The sequence below is a fragment of the Jaculus jaculus genome, chromosome 4, assembly GCF_020740685.1.
Source record: "Jaculus jaculus isolate mJacJac1 chromosome 4, mJacJac1.mat.Y.cur, whole genome shotgun sequence".
Classification (NCBI taxonomy): Eukaryota; Metazoa; Chordata; class Mammalia; order Rodentia; family Dipodidae; genus Jaculus; species Jaculus jaculus.
Window position 1 is genome coordinate 118338773 of NC_059105.1, and position 25306 is coordinate 118364078.

Genomic DNA, 25306 nt, shown 5'->3' on the forward strand with positions numbered 1-25306 from the left:
AAATGGGACCCTTGAACCAAATAATTTACCTCACATTTGGCACCCAGTGACCAGGATGTTTGTTTTCTTTAGAAAAACACACATATCCACAACCCTTATGTAATTTTTTTGTTTTTATATTTAAATATAAAAATACTACTTTGCTTTGTGTTATAAATGGAGGACCAAGCAGTAAAGAACTTTTCTTCTCTTAAGGTAGGACAGCCATCTGTTGTCGCTGAGCTGCTGTTTGTGAAGGGTGTGGGTGGCTCCAAGCAAGAGAAACACAAGAGGTAAACTAACCCCCAGTTCTTGCTCTTCTCCTAACCTCTACTAGTGAGAGTTGGTTTAATCTTAAGAACTGAAGGAGACATGCCATCATAAGTAGTCAGGCCTGCCCTTTCAGCTGTCCTTTAGAGGAAGATCTCCTCTCCTTCAAACACTGCTTTGTGTGGAAGTGACATCTACCAGACAAGCTCACCTCCAGAGAGAAGCGGTCACCACCTTTCCCTGCGCCCACCCACACATTAGAAAGGAAGAAAACGGGGGCCGGGTACATGGAGATTAAGAACTTGACCCCTCTATCCTGACCAAGCAAGGTTCACTGGGCATGAGGAATAAAAAGACCTTGAAATCCCACTTTTGAGTAATGAGGATAATTAAGACACCAGGGAGAGGGAGAGTTGCAGTGGGATGAAGAGCTGGGAAGGGCTCAGTCGCTGGAAGCATCGTCCCCTTAGCTTTTGTACTGGAAGGGCTCGTCGCCAGTCTTGTTGAGAAGACATGTGCGGATGATGGCCTCTGTCACTGCAAAGGGGTCGCAGTTGGCAGAAGGGCGCCAGTCTTCGAAATAACCCCTCTTCTCCTGGCCGACAGACCGGGGAATGCGGATGCTGGCGCTGCGGTTGGCAACACCGCCGGAAAAGTCGTTGATGTTGGAGGTCTCGTGGAAGCCAGTCAGGTGCCGGGCATTGTCCAGGCCTCCCTTGGGATCGCAGGCACAAATGTGGTACTGGTGCCGCTTGCTGAGTTTCTCAATGGCCTCTTCAATGTACTTCAGGCCATTCTCCTCCCGCATGGCCTTTGTGCTGAAGTTGGTATGGCAGCCTGCGCCGTTCCAGTTCCCAGGAATGGGCTTAGGGTCAAAGGTTGCTATCACGCTAAAGTCTTCACATACACGATGTAAGATAAAGCGGGCCACCCACAGGTGATCTCCCATGCAGATTCCTTCACAGGGTCCAATTTGGAATTCCCACTGGGCAGGCATGACCTCGGCATTTGTTCCTGTGATCTTGACTCCAGCATACAAGCAGGCCCGGTAGTGAGCCTCCACCATGTCTCTGCCATAGGCTTTGTCAGCTCCCATGCCACAGTAATACGGGCCTTGGGGCCCAGGGAAGCCATTGGAAGGCCAACCAAAGGGGTGCCCATCCGTCCCCATGACAGTGTATTCCTGCTCCATTCCAAACCAGGGGTGCTGGTTGCTGACCATGTCCATGATCCGCTTACAGGTGTGCCTTAAATTGGTCTTGGCAGGCTTCCGATTATACTTGAAAACTTCACAGAACACCAGCTTGTTGGGATCCTTGCGGAAAGGGTCACGAAACATGGCAACTGGGAGGAGGTACATGTCACTGTTGGAGCCTTCAGACTGGAAAGTGCTAGAGCCATCAAAATTCCATTCCAGCAACTCTTCTACACACTTGGGCTCACAGTCCAGGGTGCGGGTCTTGCAGTGCAACCCTTCTCCGGTACCATTGATCCAGACATACATGGTGTGGTGGTTTGATACAGGTATCCCCCATAAACTTAAGTGTTCTGAATGCTAGGTTCCTAGCTGATGGATATTTGGGAATTAATGCCTCCTGGAGGGAGTGTATTGTTGGGGGCTGGCTTATGGGTATTAAAGCCAGTTTCCCCTTGGCAGTGTTTGGCACACCCTTCTGTTGCTGTGGTCCATCTTATGTTTGCCAGGGGGTGATGTCCACCCTCTGCTCATGCCATCGTTTTCCCCTGCCATCGTGAAGCTTCCCCTCAAGCCTGTGAGCCAAAATAAACCTCTTTTTCCCAGAAGCTACTCTTGGTTGGGTGATTTCTACCAGCAATGCGAACCGGACTGCAACACAAGGCTTGGACTTTCTCGCCCTGAGGCAGGGCCATGTACATCTGCTTGATGCCTTTGTTCAAGTTGGAACTTGCTGAGGTTGGAGGCCTCAGTTCTACAACCACAAAGAACTTAATTCTGCTGATAAACTTGCATGAGTTTGGAAGTGCTATTTCCCCTTAAAACCTCCAAACAAGGAAGAACTCAGCTCAAGGACATCTTATTTTACTTTCTGACATGCTGAGCAAACAACCCACTAGAGTTTAAATTTAATAGACAAGTGGGTATCATGTTAAAGTCATCAGTCTGTTGTGATTATTGTGTAGCAGCAGAAAACTAACACAATGCTGAGGAACTGCCTGTTATTCAGAAGGAAAAAATAATCAACTGGCTGTAACAATGCTATTTCTCAGAACACATAAGAATTCTAGCTTATTTATTAACTGTTATTTGGTGAGAAAAACAATGTGTCTTCATAATTCTTAGGAAATGGGACAAAATGAAATCTAAGAAAGATATAAAACAATGAAAACTGATTTTAAATATAGCAAAGTAAAATTATTAATAAAAATGCAAAATTTCATTTTAAACTAAGGAAAAAATAATATTTAGCAGAGAAACTTACCCTATTTTGAAAAAATGACGCATGAAAATGTGATGTTGTAGCAGATATTGATACTAAAGTAATCGTTTCTTCTGAACTAGGATTATGTAAGTAAACTTTTTCCATTTTTGGCATTCCAACTGGCCTGTAAAAACAAACGAAATAACCAACTATCACAAATAGTTCAAAGACAATTCTAGTTTTTAAGATAATTACTAGCCATTTAAAAATTAAATATCAAAATTATTAAATTTATAGTCTACTATAGTAAAATATTTATTAATTTTATAAAATTGCCCATAAAAGTACATTTAGTAACTCAATAAGTACTGAAGTGTCAATTGCATGTTACACACTGAGCCAGGTACTGCAATTTAATAAAGCAAGTCTTGGATTAATGAAGCTTACAATGTGGAGAAGAAGCAAGCTAGGGAAAACACGGCCAGATCCGTTCTCTTTGCAATCCCGCCCTAGCCCCTATCAGTGGTGATCTTGTCCTCTACATAAATTCCACAGACATATGCTCTTCAGTTTACCAACAGAAACTAAGTGAAAAGGGTGTTTAAAGAGATCCATGTGAGTTAGGGACTCCTGCAATACTCATTTAATAGATGAGGATAACAAAGCCCAGTAAGGCTAAATTAACTTGCCCAAAGTCGTACTTGGAATCTGAATTTGACCTAAGAGCCTCCTCACAAGAAAAGAATATTAAATACACACTCAATGGTTCACAGGTCTACTTTAATGACACCCTTAGGGGTCCAAGTTAGTGTGCCTTGAAATCAAAACTGTAGTATTAAGTTGTATTGGTTCTTCTGTAGCTAGTCTCACTGATACAGGCTCCTAGCTTCTACAGCATTAGAGAGCTCTACATGTAAGTTTTGTATTTTCTTAGGGCTCTCTAATCATTTCACTGGCATTAGTCTTATTTCCCATCAAGACTGTCAGCATGCTGAAGACAAAGGCTACATGAAGTGTCCCTTCTGTGATTTGTCTGCCCGACCTGGCGCAGCACCAGGCCTGAAGAAAGAGCACGCTGACGTGCGTGTTTACTTGCTCGCTTCCCTCTTGCACGCTCTCTCTCAATGCCTAATGTGATCCCTAAATCTGATGGTCCCAGACAAACAAGGAACTTCCCAGGTGTTCAGCTGCTTGACTCTAATTTATAATTTGAGAAAGTTGATATAACAGTGAGTAGTTTGCTAATTTTCACCAGTTTAAAAAAATCAGGGCTTTAGCTTCCTTTAAGACGGTGAATTTGCACCACTATGTACTGGCTCTTCTTGCCACTCCCAACTAATCCCCTATAGCAGTGCAATGACATTCCAGTCAGTGTAAGGTTCTGATTCGGTGTGGGGGGTTGAAAACCAAACAAACAAACAAACAAATAATAATAATAATAATAAAAAAAAACAGCAAGAAATCTTTAGGGGGCAGAAGGCTGCCTTAAGCTGACAAAGGTCAGTGTGGGGCTGAACATGAGCGACTGGGGTGAAGGAAGGTTCTGTTTGACTTCAGCTTAACTTTCACACATAGGTCATCTGTAAGGCGGTCAAAGTCCTATGTGTATATTTGCAAGTAGAGCTCTCCATCTTGGGGATCATTTCCCTTCTTTAACAAAAAAGGACAAAGACCAGGGTTAGACACTCTCTCCTTTCTTCATACAAATTGTAAGACAGCAGCTTGTAAACATATGTCAAACCACATTGACCCACAAGGAGTACAATTAGGTAACATGAACAATCTAGTAATAAATTGCTATATCATCCCCAATTCCTTTAAGAGGATGACACTTCCTCATTTCATTACCATTAGACTTAGCCATGCCTCAGGAGACTTAAGATTTGCATTTTGGGGGGATATGTATGTATAATGTATTTGTGGGCAGATGTGCATGTGTCATGGTGTGTGTGTGTGAAGGTCAGTGGACAAATTAACATACCAACCCTCACTTTTTCCTTGCTCAAGATGGTCTTTCATTCACCATAAGCTTCTGGAAGATTCTCCTGTCTCTGCCTCCCTCCTCACTGCAGTGTGCAGAGTTTACAGATGCCTGCCACAGTGCCTGGTTTTTAAGTGGGTTCTGAGTTCAGGTACTAACACTGATGCAGCGAATTCTTTATCTGTTAAGTCATCATTCCAATCTGGTTTTCAAATATTTTATCTCATTCTATGCAATGTCTTTTTCCTTTCTCTCCCTCCTCTCTTTCCTATTGCCCTTCACTGTGTGGGGTGGGTGGGTAGACTATATGCACGTATATATGCAGAGGTGCATACCATTATGCGGAGGCGGGAGGAGAATGTTGGGTGCACTTCTACTGTTGCTCATCCACATCCACAAGGTTCCTGTTGCTGATCCTGGAACTTGCTGCTTTCACAAGCCCTGATAATTTCCCCACAAGACTGGGGTTACAGACATGCATTGCCATGTCCAGTTTATGTGAGTACTAGGGAACTGAACTCAGTCAGTCTCAGGCCCTCTAAGAACCTCATGTTTGCAGATTAAGTGCTCTTACCTGCCGAACCATCTCCCCAGTCTCCTTTTTTAATTTCTTGATGGAGAATAAGCTATTCAAGGTTTTATGTAGTTCAACTTGTATTTTGTCATCTTTTCTTTGGATTCCTGTCTTCAAGGTAATAGATACATGCCAATGTTTTCTTCTAAGAGCTTAAAGTTTAGCTCCACTACACACACACTCACACACACACACACGCACACACATATATATTTAGCAGTCTAATATGTTTGCCAAATATATTTTGAATTAACTTTTATATGGTACGAGGCAGGGATCTAATTTCTAATTCTTTATCATGTGCCAATGACCCTCTTGTCTCTACTTCCTGAGTTCTGGGTTACAGGTATGTACCACCATTCTTGGCTGGAATTGTTTTTCTTAATTTATGATTTTTCATTGCTCCTGTACAAAATAGTTCACTTTTGTATATTAATCTTGCATTTCTTAAATACTAAGCTTGTTTATTACTTTTAGTTTGTACTGGTGTTCCCCCTCACTGTAATACACACACATCGTGTCCAAAAAGACTGTTAGAGCCACATGTGGGAACACTATACACAGAGGCATTGCCTCTTACCCATACTGATGGCTAACCCCACAATCCATGATCCACATTCCCCAATGATGAGGGTCCCTGTGGAGGGGGGAGGACAGGGAGGAGGCTAACGATGGTACCAACATGGCTGTATGCACACTGTGTTCATAACTAATTAAAAAATGTATGGAATTCCTGAGGATGACATCTGAGGTTATCCTCTGTAACTCCAGCATGTGCACCTATACACAAATGAACATGTGCACACACCCATGCACACACTCATTAAAAAAAGAGAACATTAAAAAGTTCATTAGATAGCTATTATAACAAAGTGCAGTTAACTGCCCAGTAAAAATTTTACTGTTTCCTTATACTCTTGTCCAACATCCTCATTAGGACTTTGTAGTCTTTTATACCCCCTTTCACACTTCTTTCCTTCCCTCCCTCTTTGTCTTGCTCTTATTTTTTGAGTAAAACTCTCAAAGTTCCTAGTTGGTTAGAATTTTATGTACTCAACATACTTCACATTCAGAATCCTCTAAACCAAAATCCAGTTCATTTCTTCTACAGTCTCATCTACAGCTAAATTCTGGACTGCCATTTCGAGAATAGAATAGCAGGATTACCTTTCTCTCATACCAAAACATGGCGACCAAAAGCATATACATTAGAATTCCTGACATTTGTAAGCACTTAGCACATTTGAAAAGCTTTGATAATAGTCTGCTTTACTTGCATGCCATATGAGATTTCTTCTGTATGTTGATGTGAAGCTTTGTTGTTGTTGAGTTTAGATATATTCTGGTACCTGTAAGGCTTAATCCTTTCTTAAGAGCTGAAGAGGGCACCACCTTACAGATGTTGGAAAAGGTGCAAGAGACAAACTCCCTTCAAGTATTTCACTGAGGGCTGACGGCCTTGCTCTATCAGTAGTCAGTAGAACAGCTATGTACACATACTGCCCCAGTGCTGGCATGCTGCGAAGAGCTCTTCTGTTTTATACAGGGAAGCAAAAATCTGTCCTAAAATGTTTCATGGCTCATGACTCAGCCATCCTGAAGTTCATAATAATACCAGGACTTCATTGTGTAGCCATAGATGGGAGATGCTGAATGCCCTCAATAATTCTTAAACTAAGGAAATATCCAACCTGAGCTCCTCTTGTTTCTGGTGTACACAGACCTCTTAATCAACTGGTTCATGAATCTCAGATGAGTACACAGGACCATGAAACAATTGAGAAAGTGGATGCTGGGTTGGAGAGATGGCTTTGTGGCTAAGGTGCTTGCCTGCAAAGCCTAAGGATCCAGGCTTGATTCCCCAGGACCCGCATAAGCCAGAAGTACAAGGTAGTGCATATGTCTGGAGTTTGTTTGCAGTGGCAAGAGGCCTTGGTCACCCATTCTCTCTTTATCTGCCTCTCTCTCTTAAATAAATAAAAATAAATAAAAGAATAAAGTTTTAAAAAAGGAAGTAAATAGAGACATAGCTGGGACCTCAAAATATAGACACAATGCTGTAAGGAGAAGTTATATATATATAGTAGAGTATAAAAGTCTTTTCCTCTAACCTTTATATAAATATATAAGTAGTATTAAGAGTGCACAGGAATAAAAACATTTTCCTAATATCCTGAAAGATCATCAACTATGGACTTTCTTTTTTTCTCTCCCACTCCTTCTCCTCTCCTTTTCTAAGTTAGGGTTTCGCATTAGCCCAGGCTGACCTGGAATTTACTCTGTAGTCTCAGGGTGGCCTCAAACTCATGGTGATCCTCCTCCTTATCTATTTGCAAGCAGAGAGATATAATTGAGAGAAAGAGAGAGAGAGGGAAAGAGAGAGAGAGGGAAGGAGGGAGGGGAGGAAATGACTGTGCCAGGGCCTCCTATCACTACAAGGAACTCCAGACACATCCACTTTGTGCATATGGCTTTACATGAGTACTGGGGAATCAAACTTGGGTCATAAGGCAAGTGCCTTAACCAATGAGCCACCCCTCCAGCCCACCTGTATTTTCTTTCTTTCTTTTTTTAAAATGCTCTTTTATAATTCAAACAGACTGCAGACTGAGTGACCAGTCAGTCAGCCAATCAGTCATTTCCCCATGAACTTGTTACTAATGTTTCCCACTGGGTAGCTTTAGTGCGATACATCTCAGCTAATTTAAGAAACAAGGTACAAGGCAGACAAATACTCTGGCCTATCTCGCAGACAGGGCTGCGGCATGAGAGGACTCATGGAGACACTGTGGCAGTATCAGGAGCCTGGAAGCAAAGGGGTTGAAAAGGATGCCTGATTCACAATGCTGTTGAAACTATCCTTGTCCTTTTATCAAGGGGAGAAAAGGAGAAAAGGCCTTGGGCCATATCCAACAGAGATGAACTTTAGTGGAAAGAAGGGTCATCTTCCTATGTTGTTCAGTGGAATTAGGTGTATTGAAGACAGAGAAGAAGGACATCAGCAGGCTATTGTAGGCAAGTGTTATAGTCAGTTCCACATTGCTAGGATGAACATCCAAACCAGACAGTTTTGGGAAGGAATGGGATTTATTTGAAGTTTACAGATGCAGGGGTAAGTTCCATCTATGGCAGAGGAAGCTGGCTCCCAGTCCAAAGTTCAAGCAGAGATAAATACCAACCAGCTAGCAAATACCAAAAGCAGCAAGCAGCAGGGACCCAGGCAGAGCTCAAACCCCTCTACATACCTTTGGACTGGAAATCAGATTCGTCCCCAAATGCACCTTAGGGCTGGACCCCACGATCCACCCCCAGTGACACCTCCTCCAGACAGGTGGCTGGAATCCCAAGTTACAAGCTTTAGTAAAACACCTGAGTCTATGGGGGACATACATTCAAACTATTATAGCATGCATGTACACACATAGCAGGCTTCTTCTCTAGCTTTGGGCAGTCTGCCCCATTGTAGTCAGGTTCGCATTGCTGGCAGAAAACATGTGACTAAGAGCAGCTTGTGGGAACGAAAGGGTTTATTTTGGCTTACAGACTCGAGGGGAAGCTCCATGATGGCAGGGGAAATGATAGCATGAGCAGAGGGTGGACACCATCCTCCTGGACAACAGCAGCAGGACAGTGTGCTAAACACTGACCAGAGGAAGCTGGCTATAACACCCATAAGCCTGTTTCCAATAATACTCTGCCTCCAGGAGGCTTCAATTCTCAAACTGCCACCAGCTGGGGACCTAGCATCCAGAACACCTAAGTTTATGGAGGACAACCTAAGTCAAACCACCACATTCTGCCTCTGGCCCCTATAAACTCAACCATTAACAATGTAAAATACAATGCATTCAGCCCAACTTTAATAATCCCCATAGTTTTTTATCAATTCCAGTGATGTCCAAACATCCCATAGTTCAGGGTCTTTTTTTTTTTTTTTTTTTTTTTTGAGGTAGGGTCTTACTCTAGTCCAGGCTGACCTGGAATTCACTATGTATTATCAGGGCAGCCTCGAACTCATGGTGATCCTCCTTCCTCTGCCTCCCGAGTGCTGAGATTAAAGGTACGCGCCATCACGCCCAGCTTCAAGGTCTTTTAACTGAGCCATAATACCAAAACAGAACAAAACAAAACAAAAACACCCATAATAGCACAGAATAAACATCCACACTGCAAAAGACTGCATTGGGCATAACAAATAAATATTTAACTAATACAAGAATTAAACAAGGCAAATATCAAACTCAGTACCTCCAAGACCAACAGCTCTAACTAGTGATGAGTCTCTGGAGTTCCAATTCCACCTCTCCAGTTAGGCTACTCACAGTCCCAGAAAACTTCATGAGGTGCCAGCAGCTCTCCCTGGCAACCATCCCATAGTCCTGGCATCTCCACTGGGTCTCCAACTGCAACCCACAATTTATCTTCATGGCTCCATTGGTCCTCCATGCAAGTAATAAGCCTGCTTCACACTGCCCATGGCCATTTCCAAAAAATAAAACTGTGTTGCATATTCAATGACTCTTCCTTTCCTGCATTTGTTATACTCCATAATACCAGGTGAGCTACCAATCTGTTAATTCAGGGGGGAATAAAGCCAACTTTGAAGAATAGGACACTCCTTCAGCATTCAGACTCTTTCAAAGACTGGATTTTTCCTGTTGGCCCAATGCAGGTCAGCTGGCCCAGTCTTACTGGTTATAATCTCTCAAACAATTACAGCTGAACAGGCAGCAGTTTTGGCCCAAAGATTTCATTTCTTTCTGTGCTATCCCACTGCTCATACCAGTCCATTTCTACACAATGCAACCCTACACAAGTTTCCAGGACACAAGCAAGCAGAATGCAGCAAGGCATTCACAAAAACTGCTTCTACCCCAGTCTAGGCAAAGCTCTTTCTCATCCTCATAATCTAAACCTCACTCACAGTCCACAGTTCTTAATGCATTCAGGTCTTTCAACTGTGACCAGAATAATCCATTAAGCTGTACCTATAGTACTGCTAGTTATCCCTTAGGCCAAGAATTCAAATCCTTTCACAAATTAGCATCAAAAGGCCAAAAGCCATACAGTCAGGTTTCTAGAAGCAGTGATCCCATTTCTGATACCAATTTCACTGCTGCAGTCAGGTTTGCACTGCTGGCAGAAAGTACCTGACCAAGAGCAGCTTATGGGAAAAGGGGGTTTATTTTGGCTTACATTGGAGGGGAAACTCCATGATGACAGGGGTAAATGATGGCATGAGCAGAGGGTGAACCCCACTTCCTGGCCAACATCAGGTAGATAACAGCAACAGGAGAATGTGCCAAACACTGGCAAGAGGAAGCTGGCTATAATACCCAGAAGCCCATCCCCAATGCTACGCTACCTCCAGGAGGCATTAATTCCCAAAATGTCATCAGCTGGGAACCTAACATTCAGAACACCTAAGTTTATGGGGGACACCTGAATCAAACCATCACAACCCACAAGAAGCAGAAGAGGTACAGCCTGTCCCTCCATCCTCTTGGTGATGTGAGAAAATTCTGAACCATGGAAAGTGTACAATTACTTTTAAATACAGAGTGCACAAATTTTCCATGTTATGTAACAGACTACCACAACTAAAAGCAACACCTACTAATTACCTTATTATTCTATAAAACAGGCTGTTTTATCTGCTCAGGGGCTCACAAAGCTTCTGCTTCAAGCCATCGGCAGACAATGTTCTCAGGTGAAACTCCAAACCTCTTCCAGGGCTGGGAGATTGGCTCAGCAGATAAGAGTGCTTGCTATACAAGCATGAGGGCCCGAGTTCAATCTCTAGCACCTATATAAAAAGCTGAGCATGGCTAAAATACCTGTAACCGCAGCACTGAAGTGGTTGAAGGAGGATTACCTGGGTGCCTGGTCAGCCAATCTGACTGAAAAACAAGGAACTCCGGGTTCAGTGAGAGACTCAGTCTCAGGGAAAATAGGCAGATGAGAGACAGAAGAGGACAGATGCTGTCTTCCTCTGGCATCTGCAGTATACACACACGGTGTGCAAGCATTCACGTGCACACCAGCCCCATAGGTACTATACATACATTAAAAAAAAAAAAAAAAAACTAAAAGAAAAGTCCTCTTCAAAACTCATGCAGATTGTTAGCAATATTCAGGATACTCTTAGTCTCTTGCCATATAGCCTCTACTCTACATAAAGAAACTTCCTTGAATCAAATACCTTTAAGCTTCAAATGTCTAACATTAATGTTCCTGATTGCAATAGCAGACTTTAAAGGCTCAGGGATTAGGTCTGGCCCACCCAGATTATCTCCGTCTGTTAAAGGTCAATTGATTTGAGACATTAATTATGTGCTCAAAATCCTTTGCAGCAACATCAAGATTGGTGTTTGATTGAAAAGGTTGGAGAGGTATTGCTAAAGACTCCATATACTTGGGCTGCAAGGCCACTGAGAAATCTTGCTGGATCTGAGCTGATAACCTCCTCCATATAGACCAGCAGACAGAAAGCTGGAAGAAGCAATTCAATGGGAGAAAGAGAAATCACCAGTGAAGATACTCATCAGTGGACACTGCAAGCCTTATAATTGGCCAGCCAGGCCAAATGAGCCAACGGGTGCAATAGCGGCACATCTGTTATGGGGGAAACCAACTGCCCTCTAATTGGACTGGAGGCCTGCTCCATGGGAGGGAATACATCCCTGATACTGAAAACTTAAAACAGGGGTAGTCATGAGCCCTAGGAGTGTGAAGTCTGCTGTTGTCTGGCCAAATGTATATACTATGCTTATCAAACTGCCCAGTAAGCACATCTGTTAATGTTCACACCCTTATATTAATGCTACTCTCACTTTGGGTTGGGAATCTTCTCTTTTCAGATGGCAGTGACATTGGGACGACTCAGAAAGTATCATGGTGATGGAAAGAAATGACCGCAGTGTTCAGTACTGCAATATCTGTATCATACCTTCCAAGGCTCAGGGTCTAATGCAGAAGAGGTGTCGGAAAGAATGGCAGGACTCCATACAACATGCTCCCTCCAGACACAAAATGGCCTGGATATCCATGGCCTCACAGTGCCTGACACTACCTGCATAAGACCATCATAAGAGGAGGAAAAGATCAAGACATCAAAGTAAAAGAGAGACTGAGATGGGGAGGGGGTATGATGGAGAATGGAGTTTCAAAGGGGTTAGTGGGGGGAGGGAGGGTATTACCATGGGGTATTTTTTATAATCATGTAAGTTGTTAATAAAAAAAATAAAAGAATAAAAAAAAAAGAAAAGCTTGGAGAGGGACTTCCAGTTATGAGAGCAGGCATAGGAACCATGCCAAAGCAGCATAAGGGAAAAAGGACCCCCACCCCCCCCAAAAAAAAACCTGCAAAATACACTCTTTTACTAAAAAGTGCAGTGTATAAGAAATTACTAACAGCAGCAGAGAAGTAGGACAGACCCACAGCATCCAGAGCCCACAAAGGCAGGCAGAAGCAGCAGGTCTACAGGCCCACAGCTGCAAGGCTTGGCTTGAGCTGCAGAAAAAAAGCCAGGTGAGGGGATTTTTCCACTCACACCAAGCTCTCTCCAAACTCAATAAATGTGAAGGGAGAATAGCAGTGGAAAATGGAGAAGCAGATCATGAGGTAGAGGATCATGTGGACAAGTGGGAGAACAAGAACCACCATCCACAGCCTCCCCTTCCACACCACCAACACAAACAATAGAGACCAGGGGAAGGTAGATTACAGCATCCAGCACCAGTGACAAGAGCAGCGTTCCAATGACCCAGGTTGCCTACTTGAACCCACAGTGCAAGAAAGAAGGACCCAAGCAGGAGTGCAGCATAACTGAGACCAAAATCATCCCAAAAGGTAACTGAGCTTACACCAGGTCAGTACCACCAAATAGGCCTGAAATGGAAGTGCTAATTATGCCTTCCATATCAGGATAAATTATATGTTAAATGTGATGGATGGTTGGATTTGCCATTCTTAAATATGCTTTATTTTGGGCTTGACATTTGTTGCTTCTTGATTAATAGTGGCTTTGTTTCCTCTTCTGTTGTACATTAGGGAAGGTTCTCACTTGGTCACAAGCTGACTTGAAACCCTCAACAAACCAGAAATCTTACCCTCCTTGTTGACAGGATAAAGGATGTGGAGCACCACACACCCTAAGGGACAGTGATTTTGTTAGAGGATCTAGTTGTCATAATATCTACTCTTGCATAAATGCTGTTTTTCATTGAACGTGTACATTGTTTAGTTAAATTTTAGAATCTGCCTGTATTTTGTTCCTCTCAGCCTACTTGAATACTATCATAGCAGGCAAATCTAACACCTAGGGTCACTTTTATAGATATTCTGAGAGTCTTGAATGCCACACGTACCACTTTAAGCTCCTACCATGAACATATATAACATTAGATTGATTGATACATCTAATAATACTGTAGCTAATTAGAAAATCCAAGCATTAAATTAATCCAAGATGGAAAAATATATACATTATAACACAAGAAATAAGAAAAATCAAGACAATATAAATCCAACAAAAAGTATTAATGCATCAGAAATGACCTTCAGTGAGAATGAGTTAGAGGAAATGCCTGAGAAAGAGTTCCAAAGAATGATTACAAATATGCTCAAAGAAGTCAGAAGAAATCCAAAGAATCAAAGAAGACACAGGACACCAATTTAATGAAATAAAGAGGTCAATACTAGATATAAATAAGGAAATAGAAATAATAAAGAAAAGGCAATCAGAAATACTAGCAATGAAGAACAGTTAATGAAATAAAAAAACTGTAGAAAATGTCACCAGTAGAATGGATGAAGGAGAGAACAGAATATCTAAACTAGAAGATCAGGTGGCAGATCTAACACAGTCCAACAAAGAGAAAGACAAACTAATAGAAAAGTATGAATAGGAATTTCAAGATATTCGGGATACAACGAAAAGATCAAACATAAGAATTCAGGGTGTAGTAGAAGAATAATTTCACTCCAAAGGCATAGTAGGCATTTTCAACAAAATCACAGAAGAAAACTTCCCCCAAATTGGGAAAGAGGTGCCAATGCAGATACAGGAAGCCTTCAGAACACCAACTAGACAAAACCTGGAAAGAACCTCTCTTCGCCATATTATAATTAAACTACCAAACATATGAACCAAAGAAAATATATTGAAAGCAGTTAGAGAGAAAAATCAAGTTACCTACAAAGGCAAGGCCATCATGATCCCATCAGATTACTCAACACAAACTTTAAAGGCCAGAAGGGCTTGGAGTGATGTATTATTCCAAGTTCTGAAAGATAATAACTGTTAACCAAGGTTAGTTTATCCTGCAAAGCTATCCATTCAAATATAGGGAGAAATAAGGACATTCTACAACAAAAGCAGGCTAAAGGAATATTTGAAGACAAGACCATATCTACAGAAAATACTTGAAAGAATCCTCCATGCTGAAGGGAAAGAAAAGCACACATATAAGTAAGGAACCTGGAAAAAGCAAGCCACACTCAAATACTAGTTAATACAATAAAGCGAAGATAAAATGGGAAGAACTACAAAAAAATGGCAAAAATACACACCTTTCAATAATATCTCTTAATATCAATGGCCTGAATTCCCCAATAAAAAGACACAGTTTTGCAGACTGGGTTAAAAAGCAGGATCCTTGAATTTGTTGCCTCCAAGAAACTCACCTTTCTACAAAGAATGGACACTATCTTACGGTGAAAGGTTGGACAATGGTGTTTCAAGCAAACGGTCCTAGAAAACCAGCAGGGGTTGCTATCCTAATATCTGACAAGGTAGACTTCAGTCCAACAGTAGTTAGGAAAGATAAGGAAAGTTACTTTATATTGATTAAAGGCACACTCCAACAGGAGGACATTACAATCCTAAATATATATGCACTTAACATGGGGGCTCCCAACTTCATCAAACACACACTATTAGAACTAAGGTCACAGATAACACCAAACACAGTGGTAGTGGGAACTTCAACACCCCAGTCTCATCAATTGAAAGGTCATCCCAGCAAAAAATAAATAGAGAAGCATCTGGATTAAATGAGGTCATAGAAGAAATGGACCTAAGAGATATATACAGGACATTTCATCCAAATGCTGTAGAATATACACTCTTTTCAGCAGCACATGGAACATTCTCTAAAATAGACCATATATTAGGATACAAGGCAAATTCTACCAAATACAGGAAAATTGGAAACATTCCTTGCATTCTATCAGACCACAATGAAATCAAACTATAAATCAATAGCAAGAAAAGCGATAGAGCATACAGAAAATCATGAAAACTAAACAATATGCTACTAAATGATGAATGGGTCAATGAAGAAATCAAGAAGGAAATCAAAAAATTCATAGAGTCAATTAATAATGAGAACACAACATACCAAAACCTTTGGAACACAATGAAGGCAGTCCTAGGAGGGAGATTTATAGCTTTAAGTGCCTATATTAAGAAATTAGAAAGGCCTCAAGTGAATGACCTAATGCTTCACCTTAAAGCCTTGGAAAAAGAACAAGGGAAACTGAAAATCAGTAGACGGGAAGAAATAATAAAGATTAGGGCATAAATTAATAAAACAGAAACCATAAAAATAATCCAAAGAGTCAATGAAACAAAGAGTTGGTTCTTTGAAAGATTAACAAGATTGATAAACCCTTAGAAAATCTGCCCAAATGAGAGAAGAGACATAAATTAATAAAATTGGACATGAAAAAGGCAACATCACAACATATACCAGAGAAATTCAAAAAATCATAGGGACATACTATAAAAGCATATACTCTACAAAGTATGAAAATCTGAAAGAAATGGATGATTTCCTTGATTTATATAACCTACCTAAATTAAATAAAGATGAGATTCTTCACTTAAGTAGACCTATAACAAGTAGGGAGATCCAAGCAGTTATCAAAAATCTCTCAACTAAAAGAAGTCCAGGCCAAGATGGATTCACTGGTGAATTTTACCAGACATTCAGGGAAGAACTAACACCAATGCTTTTTAAGATTTTCCATAAAACATAAAAAAAGGAATCCTACTAAACTCCTTCTACAAATCCAGCATCACCCTGATACCAAAACCAGGCAAAGATAGAACAAAAAAGGAAAATTACAGACTAATCTCCCTCATGAACATAGATGCAAAAATCCTCAACAAAATATTGGCAAACAGAATACAAGAATATATCAGAAAGATCATTCACCCCAACCACATAGGCTTTATCCCAGAGTTGCAGCGAGGGTTCAGCATAAGCAAATCTGCAAATGTAATACATTATAGAAATGGACTGAAGGACAAAAATCACATGATCATCTCATTTGATGCAGAAAAAGCATTTGACAAAATCCAACATCCCTTCATGATTAAAGTCCTACAGAGACTGGGAATAGAAGGAACATATCTCCATATAATAAAGGCTATTTATAACAAGCTAACACATATTACTAAATGGGGAAAAACTGGAAGCTTTTCTACTAAAATCAGGAATAAGACAAGGGTGTCCACTATCCCCACCTTTATTTAATATAGTACTGGAAGTCTTAGCCATAGCAATAAGGCAAGAGACACACATAAAGCAAACCGTTAGAGCTGATAAACACGTATAGCCATGTAGCAGGATACAAAATAAACACACAAATATCAGTAGACTTCCTATATGCTAACAACAAACACACAGAGGATGAAATCAGAGAATCACTCCCATTAACAATTGCATCGAAGAAGATAAAGTACCTTGGAATAAACCTAACCAAGTAAGTGAAGGATCTCTACAATGAAAACTTTAAAACTCTCAAGCGAAAAATTACAGAAGACACTAGGAAATGGAAAAACTTCCCTTGTTCCCAGATCAGAAGAATCGATATTATGAAAACTGCAATCTTACAAAAAGCAATCTACATATTTAATGCAATCCCCACCAAAATTCCAATGGCATTCTTCACGGAAATAGAAAAAGCAATACAAAAATTCATTTGGAATCACAAAAAATCTCAAATATCTAAAACAATACTCAGCAACAAAATAAGGCTGGTGGTATCACCATACCTGATTTTAACCTATACTACAGAGCCATAGTATAAAAACAGCATGGTGCTGGCAAAAAAGCAGACATGTAGATCAGTGGAACAGAATAGAGGACCCAGATGTAAGTCCAGCCAAAAATACTCAAGAATTAAGTCCAAATGGATTAAAAACCTTAAAATCAGACCTGAAATTCTGAAACTGCTAAAGGAAAAAGTAGGGGAAACCTTTCAACATATTGGTCTTGGCAGAGAGTTTCTGAATATAACCCTAATTGCTGAGCCAATAAAACCACAGATTAACCACTGGGACCTCATGAAATTACAAAGATTTTGTACTGCAAAGGACACTGTGAACAAAGCAAAGAGGCAACCTACAGAATGGGAAAAAATCTTTGCCAACTATACATCTGATAGAGGATTAATATCTAGAATATACAAAGAACTCAAAAATTAAATAAGAAATCAAACAAGCCAATTAAAAAATGGGCTATGGAACTAAATAGAGAGTTCTCAAAAGAAGAAATATGTATGGCACATAAGCATCTGAAAAAATGTTCTACATCCCTAGTCATCAGGGAAATACAGATTAAAACTACATTGACATTCCATCTCATTCCTGTCAGATTGGCTACCATCATGAAAACAAATGACCACACATACTGGCGAGGCTGTGGAAAAAGCAGAACCCTTTTACACTGTTGGTGGGAATGCCATCTGGTGCAGCCATTGTGGAGGTTCCTAAGACAGCTAAAAAATAGATCTACCATATGACCCAGCTATAGCACACCTAGCATATGTAAGAAGTACTCATCTCATTACCTTAGAGATACTTGTTCTTGACACTCAATTTACAATAACTGTGAAATGGAACCCGCCTAGATGACTAGATAACCTAGATGACTGATGAGTGGATAAGGAAAATATGACACATTTATACAATGGAGTTGTACTCAGCAGTAAAGAAAAATGAAGTCATGAAATTTGCAGGAAAATGGATGGATCTAGAAAGGATTATACTAAGTGAGGTAACCCAGACCCAGAAAGCCAAACGTTGCATGTTCTCTCATTTGTGGATCCTAGGTACAGATGACTGGGCTTCTGTGTGAGTAGGAAGAAAACTCAGTAGCAAAGGCCAGTAAGCTAGAAAAGAGATATAAAGGGAAGAGAAAGGAAGGGGGGGGGGGGCTCTTAACAGGATGGTATTGTATATATGTAAGTAGAAGAATAGATTAATGGGGGTGAAAAGGCCCAAGTGAGGTCAGGGGAAGAGATTTAGTAAAGCAAAGGTGGAAGGAGGCCTAATCAAAATCTAAGAGGATATAAATAAGTCATATGGAAACCTAGTTTTTTTGGACAATGGAACACTCTGGAGCCATAGATTGTTGCTAGAAATTTTTCAGTGCCAGGGAACAAATAACGTCCAGGGAGCTGTTGGCCATGGAGGTCCTAGATGCCTCCAGAATACTATAGGCCATTGCCACGGCCCTTGGTTTCCCACCAGGAATAGATGGTAAGACCCTATTGCTGAAGACTCCACATACTTGGGCTTCAAAGCCACTGAGAAATACTGCTGGAACTGAGTTGATAACCTCCTCCATGTAGACCAGCTGACAGAAAGCTAGAAGAAGCCATTCTGCATGCAGTTCAATGGGAGAAAGAGATACCACCAGTGAAGATACTCAACAGTGGACACTGCAAGCCTTATATTTGGCCAGCCAGGCCAAATGAGCCAATGGGTACAATAGTGGCATGCCCTCTAATTGGACTGGAGGACCGCTCCATGGGAGGGAATACATCCTTGATACTGAAAACTTAAAACAGGGGTAGTCATGAGCCCTAGGGGTGTAATGTCTCCTGTTGCCTGGCTAAATGTATATACTATGCTTATCAAACTGTCCAGTAAGTACTTCTCTTAATATTCATACCCATATATTAATGTTACTCTCACTTTTGGTAGAGAATCTTCTCTTTTCAGATGGCAGTGACCTTGAGATGATTCAGAAGGCATATGGTCCTGGAAAGAAGTGACAGGAGTGCTCAGTACTGCAATATCTCTATGACACCTTCCAAGGCTCAGGGTCTATTGCGGAAGAGGTGGTGGAAAGAATGAAAGAAAGGAAGGGTAGGACTCCTTACAACGTGCTCCCCCCAGACACAAAATGGCCTGGATATCCATGACCTCACAGTGCCTGGTACTACCTACACAAGACCATTATAAGAGGAAGAAAAGATCATGACATCAAAGAGAGACTTGTTGAGATGGGGGATGGGAAGGTATTACCATGGCATATTTTTTTTATCATCATGGAAGCTGTTAATTTAAAAAAATTTGAAAAAAAAGGTTTGAGAGGTGTAGGTAGGTACACAAAAGGTATATTTTGTACACCATCTTAGAATTCTGTCTGCCACAAGCAGACCTGAATGTGTGATCTGCTGGGCTGAACAGGTAAAATTTAGGTGTGTGGGGGGGAGATTTCTAGATGCCTGCCAGTTCTGGTCCTGTTTGTTTCCATTATTGGCTGCTGCAAAGACAAGGGGCCAAAGGGAACAGAGTGAGGTATTTATAGATGAAGCATGCTGGCGCAAGTGGACAGCTGTTTTCTGTGTGCTATAGGAGAACAAATGACTAACTGTCCACGTTCCGAGGCTCCAAATAATTAGGAAGAACCATCTATGAGTTAGAGACTAGCTTGCAAGGTGGGCTGCAATTCTGTGGTCCATAGCTAGTTTCCTATGCCATGGAACGATGACACTGCAAGGGCAGGAAACAGCTGAAGAAATGGCTGAGCAACTGCCCCAGACAAACCTGGATGACAGTGACACAACATTCTGTTGAATAGCTTTTGGCAGGAAATTGGGCCAAATCAAAATGCAGCACTGTGCACCACTCAATTATCACAAAATCCTACCATCCTCTTAGACCACATCACTAGAAAATCCTTTACAAAACTACTGAATATCTGGAAATTGAAAACCTACAAAGTACCAAACAACTTTTTGAAGAAGGACAGCCTACTTGACTTTCTGGGAATACTAAAAAGTTATTCGGGAGAAATACCTTTTATATATTGAATTATTAGTTTTTCTTTTTATCTCCTTTGCATGCATGTATATATGTGTGGTATGTATGTGCAGATATGCACTCCCTCCTCACACATGTGTATAGAGGCCAGGTGCCCTCCTCTATCACTCTTCTGCCTTATTTCCCTGTGGCATGCTTTCACTGAGCCTGGAGCACCCCACTTTCTGGTTACACTGGCTGACCAAGGACTCAGTAATCCTCCAGTCTGTACCCACCTCAGTACTGAGTTTATAGGTATGTGAGACCTTGCCTGGCATTTTATATTGGTTCTGGGGATCTAACTATGTTTCTTATGCTTATGCAGCAAATGCTGTTAACTGCTGAGCTATCTCCCCTAAAATTTTCATTTTTAGTCACAATTTATTCAATGTTCATCTTAAAATCATTAACTATTTTAAATTTAAGTTCTGAAATCAAGATTTTTTTTGCATTTAATAATTATACAAACCAAGTTTCTATCGCAAAACATCTTTTACTGTCTGCAATAAATGTTTGTGGAAAAAGGTGTCACTATGCATACAGAAAGTACTTAAGAGAACTAGCATAGATAAGTGAGGTGAAGGAGAGAGAAAGGAAAGGTGGGGACTGCCCAGGTGGCTGCAGAACAAGAGAGGGAGAAGAAATTAAAGAATAAGTTTAGGGCTGGAGAGATGGCTTAGCAGTTAAAAGTGCTTGCCTGCAAAGCCTAATGACTCATGTTTAGCCCTCCAGGTCCCACATAAGCCAGATGCACAGTGACGTAAGCTTGCAAGGTAGTGCACATGCACACAAAGGGGTGCACGTGTCTGGAGTTTGATTGCAGTGGCTGGAGGCTCTGGTGTGCCAATTCTCTCTTTCACTCTCTCTCTCACATGTGTGTGCATTTAAATTAAAAAAGAGGGGGGAGGGGAGGGGAGGGGAGGGAAGGAAAGGGAAGGGGAAAGAGTAAGTTTAAACAAAGAGATAACAAGGAAAGTGCAACTTTAGAAGAAAGCCACTTTGAACAGTTTACTGTGAAGTAAATTCTAGAGAGCAGTAAGGATGATCAAGGTCGTGGGCAAAGTCAGTAGTTTTCTAAAAAGAAGTGAAGGAATGTCTCAGGTTGGATGAACGCCGTTTATTTGACTGCTGAGAATCTGCAAGCTCCACTGGGAGCCCCCGTCTCCTCTTTGCCATATCTGAGGAAGAAATAAAAAGCATCCTGTCCTCCTCACACACACTTAGCTAGTGGGAAAACAGCACCACCACCAACCAGCACTGCCACCACCTCAACCCCTATCTGCAGTCAAGCCTGTCTCCTTTCTTTGCTCTCTCAAGTCATTTTTCAGACTTGGTTGGGGGTCCACCATGGCTTCTCCAGAAAATGTCAGTATGTAAGTACATATGGTCCCCTACTTCTGAGGGCTTAAGTTATGGTTCTGTAACTTCACAGTAATGAAAAGGTAATTTATTATTCAGTACAAGCCATATTTTGAATTCAGATCCTTACCTAGGCTACAGCTATGAGTCCCTTCCTCCCTCAGGGCATTGGGCAGAGTTGGGGCAGTTGCAGCTGGCCACATAATCATGAGGGGGAACAGCAGATACTTTGCCAGTGGGATTTGGACACAGCACTTAACAAATTCCATGAAATAGTCATGAAATGACAAGGGCCTGAACTAATAGGAGACAAGTAAGCAGTAAGAGCAGATATGAAAAAGTGGTAGACTCTTTTATGATAATGGAGTTGGTAGGGGAGGAGCCAGGTGTGCTCTGAGGAAAAGGAAGCCCCGGATGGTCACTGCATGGCACCGTTCACAGAAACCAAAGCTCAAGCAGGACACAATGGGTTCAAGACAGTGTTGGAGTGCCACAAAATATTCAGAGCTGGGATGACCATTGCTCTCACACTAAAGACACAGAAGGTATTGTTTCCTGGCAAAGCAAGGCTCTAGAAAGCATGTCTGAAAGTAGTCTGTGGGGAGATATTGGTCATGACAGAATAAGCCAATAGAGTGAGCAGAGATGAGAAAGAAGAACTCCAGTATTAGACAATGCAGATCCTCTAGTTGCAGAGTGGTAGTCAAATCAGTCTTTTTTGCCTTAAGGAGTTTCAGTTAGAGTTCTATCACAACCGACAATTACAGCACCAACTCAAGCAGAGGTACTAAAGGCATTCTGTGTTTAAGCCAATTTTCCTATATCAAGAATGGTATGCTGGCTGTGTAGAATGTCTCTCTATATATAATTTTATATATATGAAAGGTCCCATTAAGACATTCTTTTTAGAGAGGAGATTCTCAAAGGCCAGAGCTTAGAAAGACCAGTGACTTTAGGACATGGTGCGTAGCTCTCCAAAGGTATGGTGGGCATGCAAGAAATATAGCAGTAACATGAAGGCAAAAGAAAACCACCAACCCTTTTTTCAGAGGACAGGAATTACATGAACCAATTTTAAAGTCTGCTGACATAATGGCTTGTAAGTCAGAAAATGACAGATTGCAATAATAGGCTAGCAATGAAATGAAAAGGGCCTGAACTAACAGAAGACAAGTAAGCAGTAAGAGCAGACATGAAGAAGTGGTAGACTCTCTTCTGATAGTGGAGTTGAAGGGGAGGAGCCAGGTGTGCTCTGAGGAAAAGGAAGGAAGCCTCAGGATGCTCACTGCACAGCACCGTTCACAGAAACCAAAGCTCAAGCAGGACACGCTGGGTTCAAGATGGTGCTGGAGCTACAATGTGAATGGTAGGGTGGGGGTAACGTCGGCTGGAAGTCACAGGCATATGCTAGAAGCGTGGAAGAGCAAGTGTAGAGTTGGCTGAGGAGGGAAAGGAAGCCCAAGTAGAGAATGGGCAGGGAACACAAGCTTCTGATGCAGGAGGAAAATGCAGAGTGGTTCACTTCCAAAGCCGCAGGCAGAGAGAGGAGGAGGAATGCTGTGTATTTTTTGACAAAAGATCAAGCAAGACAAGACCAATGTCACCTAACAAAAAGTCCCCAGTAAAGCAGTTTCAGTTTATGAAAATGCAGCAGCTCAATAATACTGTCAAGGACACAGGTTCTTTCCATTTTTCTTTTTTTTTTTCCAAAAAATATTTATTTATTGTCCAGAAGGGAAAGAGAAAGAGGTAGGGGGTGGGGACAGTATGAACATGCCAGGGCCACTTGCCACTATAAACAAACTCCAGATGCATGCACCACCTTTGTGCATTTGGCTTTATGTGACTACTGAGGAATCAAACCTGGGCCAGCAGAAGACTTTGCCAGAAAGTGCCTTACGTGCTGAGCCATCTCTTTGGCCCCACCCTTGTTTTATCTTCAGACTAGCAGCCCTCAATGATTACAGGATGGCCGCCACAGTAGCTCAGGCTTCACATGCAACCTACAACATAGAAGGAGGCTTCTCTTTTGTGTCTTACTTCAGACTGTGCAGGAAAATCCCTCCCTCAAAATCCCTCCATAGGCTTACCCACATATGATTAGGTAGACTAGTCAGATCTTCCCTTGAAATGATCACAAACAAGAAGAGTATTATTTAAACAGCTTTTGTACCTAAGCTAGGGACAGGGTCACTCTTCCTAAGGGTTGAATAAATTTTTAAAAAAGGGGGGTTGTACTAATAAAAACAAGAGGGTGGTAGATATTGAATAGACATGAAGACAATTCTATAATGTACTATTCTAATTTCTTTTTTTTTTTTTTTTTGCACTTAATGCCCACTTAAGAAAAGGAAGGAATGTCTGGAGACAGAAGGAAATGAGGTCAAGGCAGAAAGAATTTTAATGTGCTTCTGAGAGGGAAAAAAAACCCACATATTAACTTTGAAAGAGGATATATACTAACATATCTGATTTCCTTTAGCAGTTGATTATTTCCGAAAGCCATTTGTAATGTATACTTTCTGTAGTGAAAATGTAATTTGCTTTTTCTTTATAAAACTACTTTGAATATCCTAAGAACTGCCCTCATAAGAAGTATTAAGCAAATTATCTCAACCATATCACCTTCTATTTTTATGGTTAAAAAAAAAGCACTAAAGTCAGAAATTTGAATGTTTTTATCTATATTGTGGCTTTGTGATATCAACTGGGCTGAGCTAAGTCACAGTTCCCAAAAAGTCTATGTTCACATGAGCTTTCGGTTATATTCCCCCTTCACAGATGGGAGATGGAAAGGAGACAGCCATCCTTTATACCACCTTCTTCAAAGTTGTTCAAACACTCATTTGGGTGCTTCTGGGAGGGCTTCTGCAGATGTAATTACGCTCCTAATCAGTTGACTAAAGTTAATCCAAAGGGAGATTATTCTAGGTGGTCCTGCCAATCACCTGGAAGTCCTTTCAAAGAGAGTTTCGGGTTTGTCTGAGCTAAGAGGCTCCAAATAGCAGCTGTACTTCCAATGCGCTCCCTTGCTCAGGATCTGCTGATGCCTGCCTGGCAACTACTAGCTTGAGCATGTGCCCTCAAGGTTCCAGCTACACATGACCACATGGTGTCCTTCCTGACCGCCTGTCATGCAGTCTTTGAGCTTGTCTAACCAGTTTCCACAGCCATATAAACCAAGAGCACCTAAATCCACATGTACATACACATGTACTCAGACACATTTAAAACCTCCTGCTGGCTCTGCTTCTTCAAATGAACTCTAATATGTGTGTTTTCATCCACAAAGTCCTACTGACCTTCTACAGACCCACTTCTACTTTGTAAAACAAAACACACTCTATTTAGTGTTTTATGATTTAGTTAATTCAGGCTGCTATATCTATACCAAAACATCACACATTGTATGACTACAGAAGTGCATTTCTCAGTTTGAGTGCTCAACAATCTGAGATCAGAGTGTGAGCACATTCTGGTGCTGGTGGGACATCTTTTGGTCCCTGGATGATGCTTCTTTGCTATATATAAACCTGGTACAAAGTGCAAGGCAGCTCTAAGGGGGCCCCATTCATGGGCTTCTGCCCTCCATCACAACCCAATCCTCCGGCCAGCGCTCCATTTCCTAATACCATCATCC

The 25306-nt window shown here is 41.4% G+C and overlaps 2 protein-coding genes across 2 annotated transcripts in view; both read right to left on the reverse strand.

Annotated features, from left to right (window-relative positions):
- Tmem131 (transmembrane protein 131) overlaps nt 1–25306 on the reverse strand; it is a 197345-nt gene that overhangs the window by 86593 nt on the left and 85446 nt on the right. The window contains exon 5 of the mRNA XM_004669801.2: nt 2709–2832. Coding sequence (XP_004669858.2) covers nt 2709–2832 — 124 coding nt within the window. The remainder of the gene's footprint in view (nt 1–2708; nt 2833–25306) is intronic.
- Nucleotides 579–2178, reverse strand: LOC123460037 (glutamine synthetase-like). Its single transcript, XM_045146823.1, has 2 exons — nt 2110–2178; nt 579–1756 (listed from the first exon to the last, which is right to left on the reverse strand). The coding sequence occupies exons 1-2, from the start codon at nt 2143–2145 to the stop codon at nt 716–718; spliced, it is 1077 nt and encodes a 358-aa protein (XP_045002758.1). The 5' UTR covers nt 2146–2178; the 3' UTR covers nt 579–715.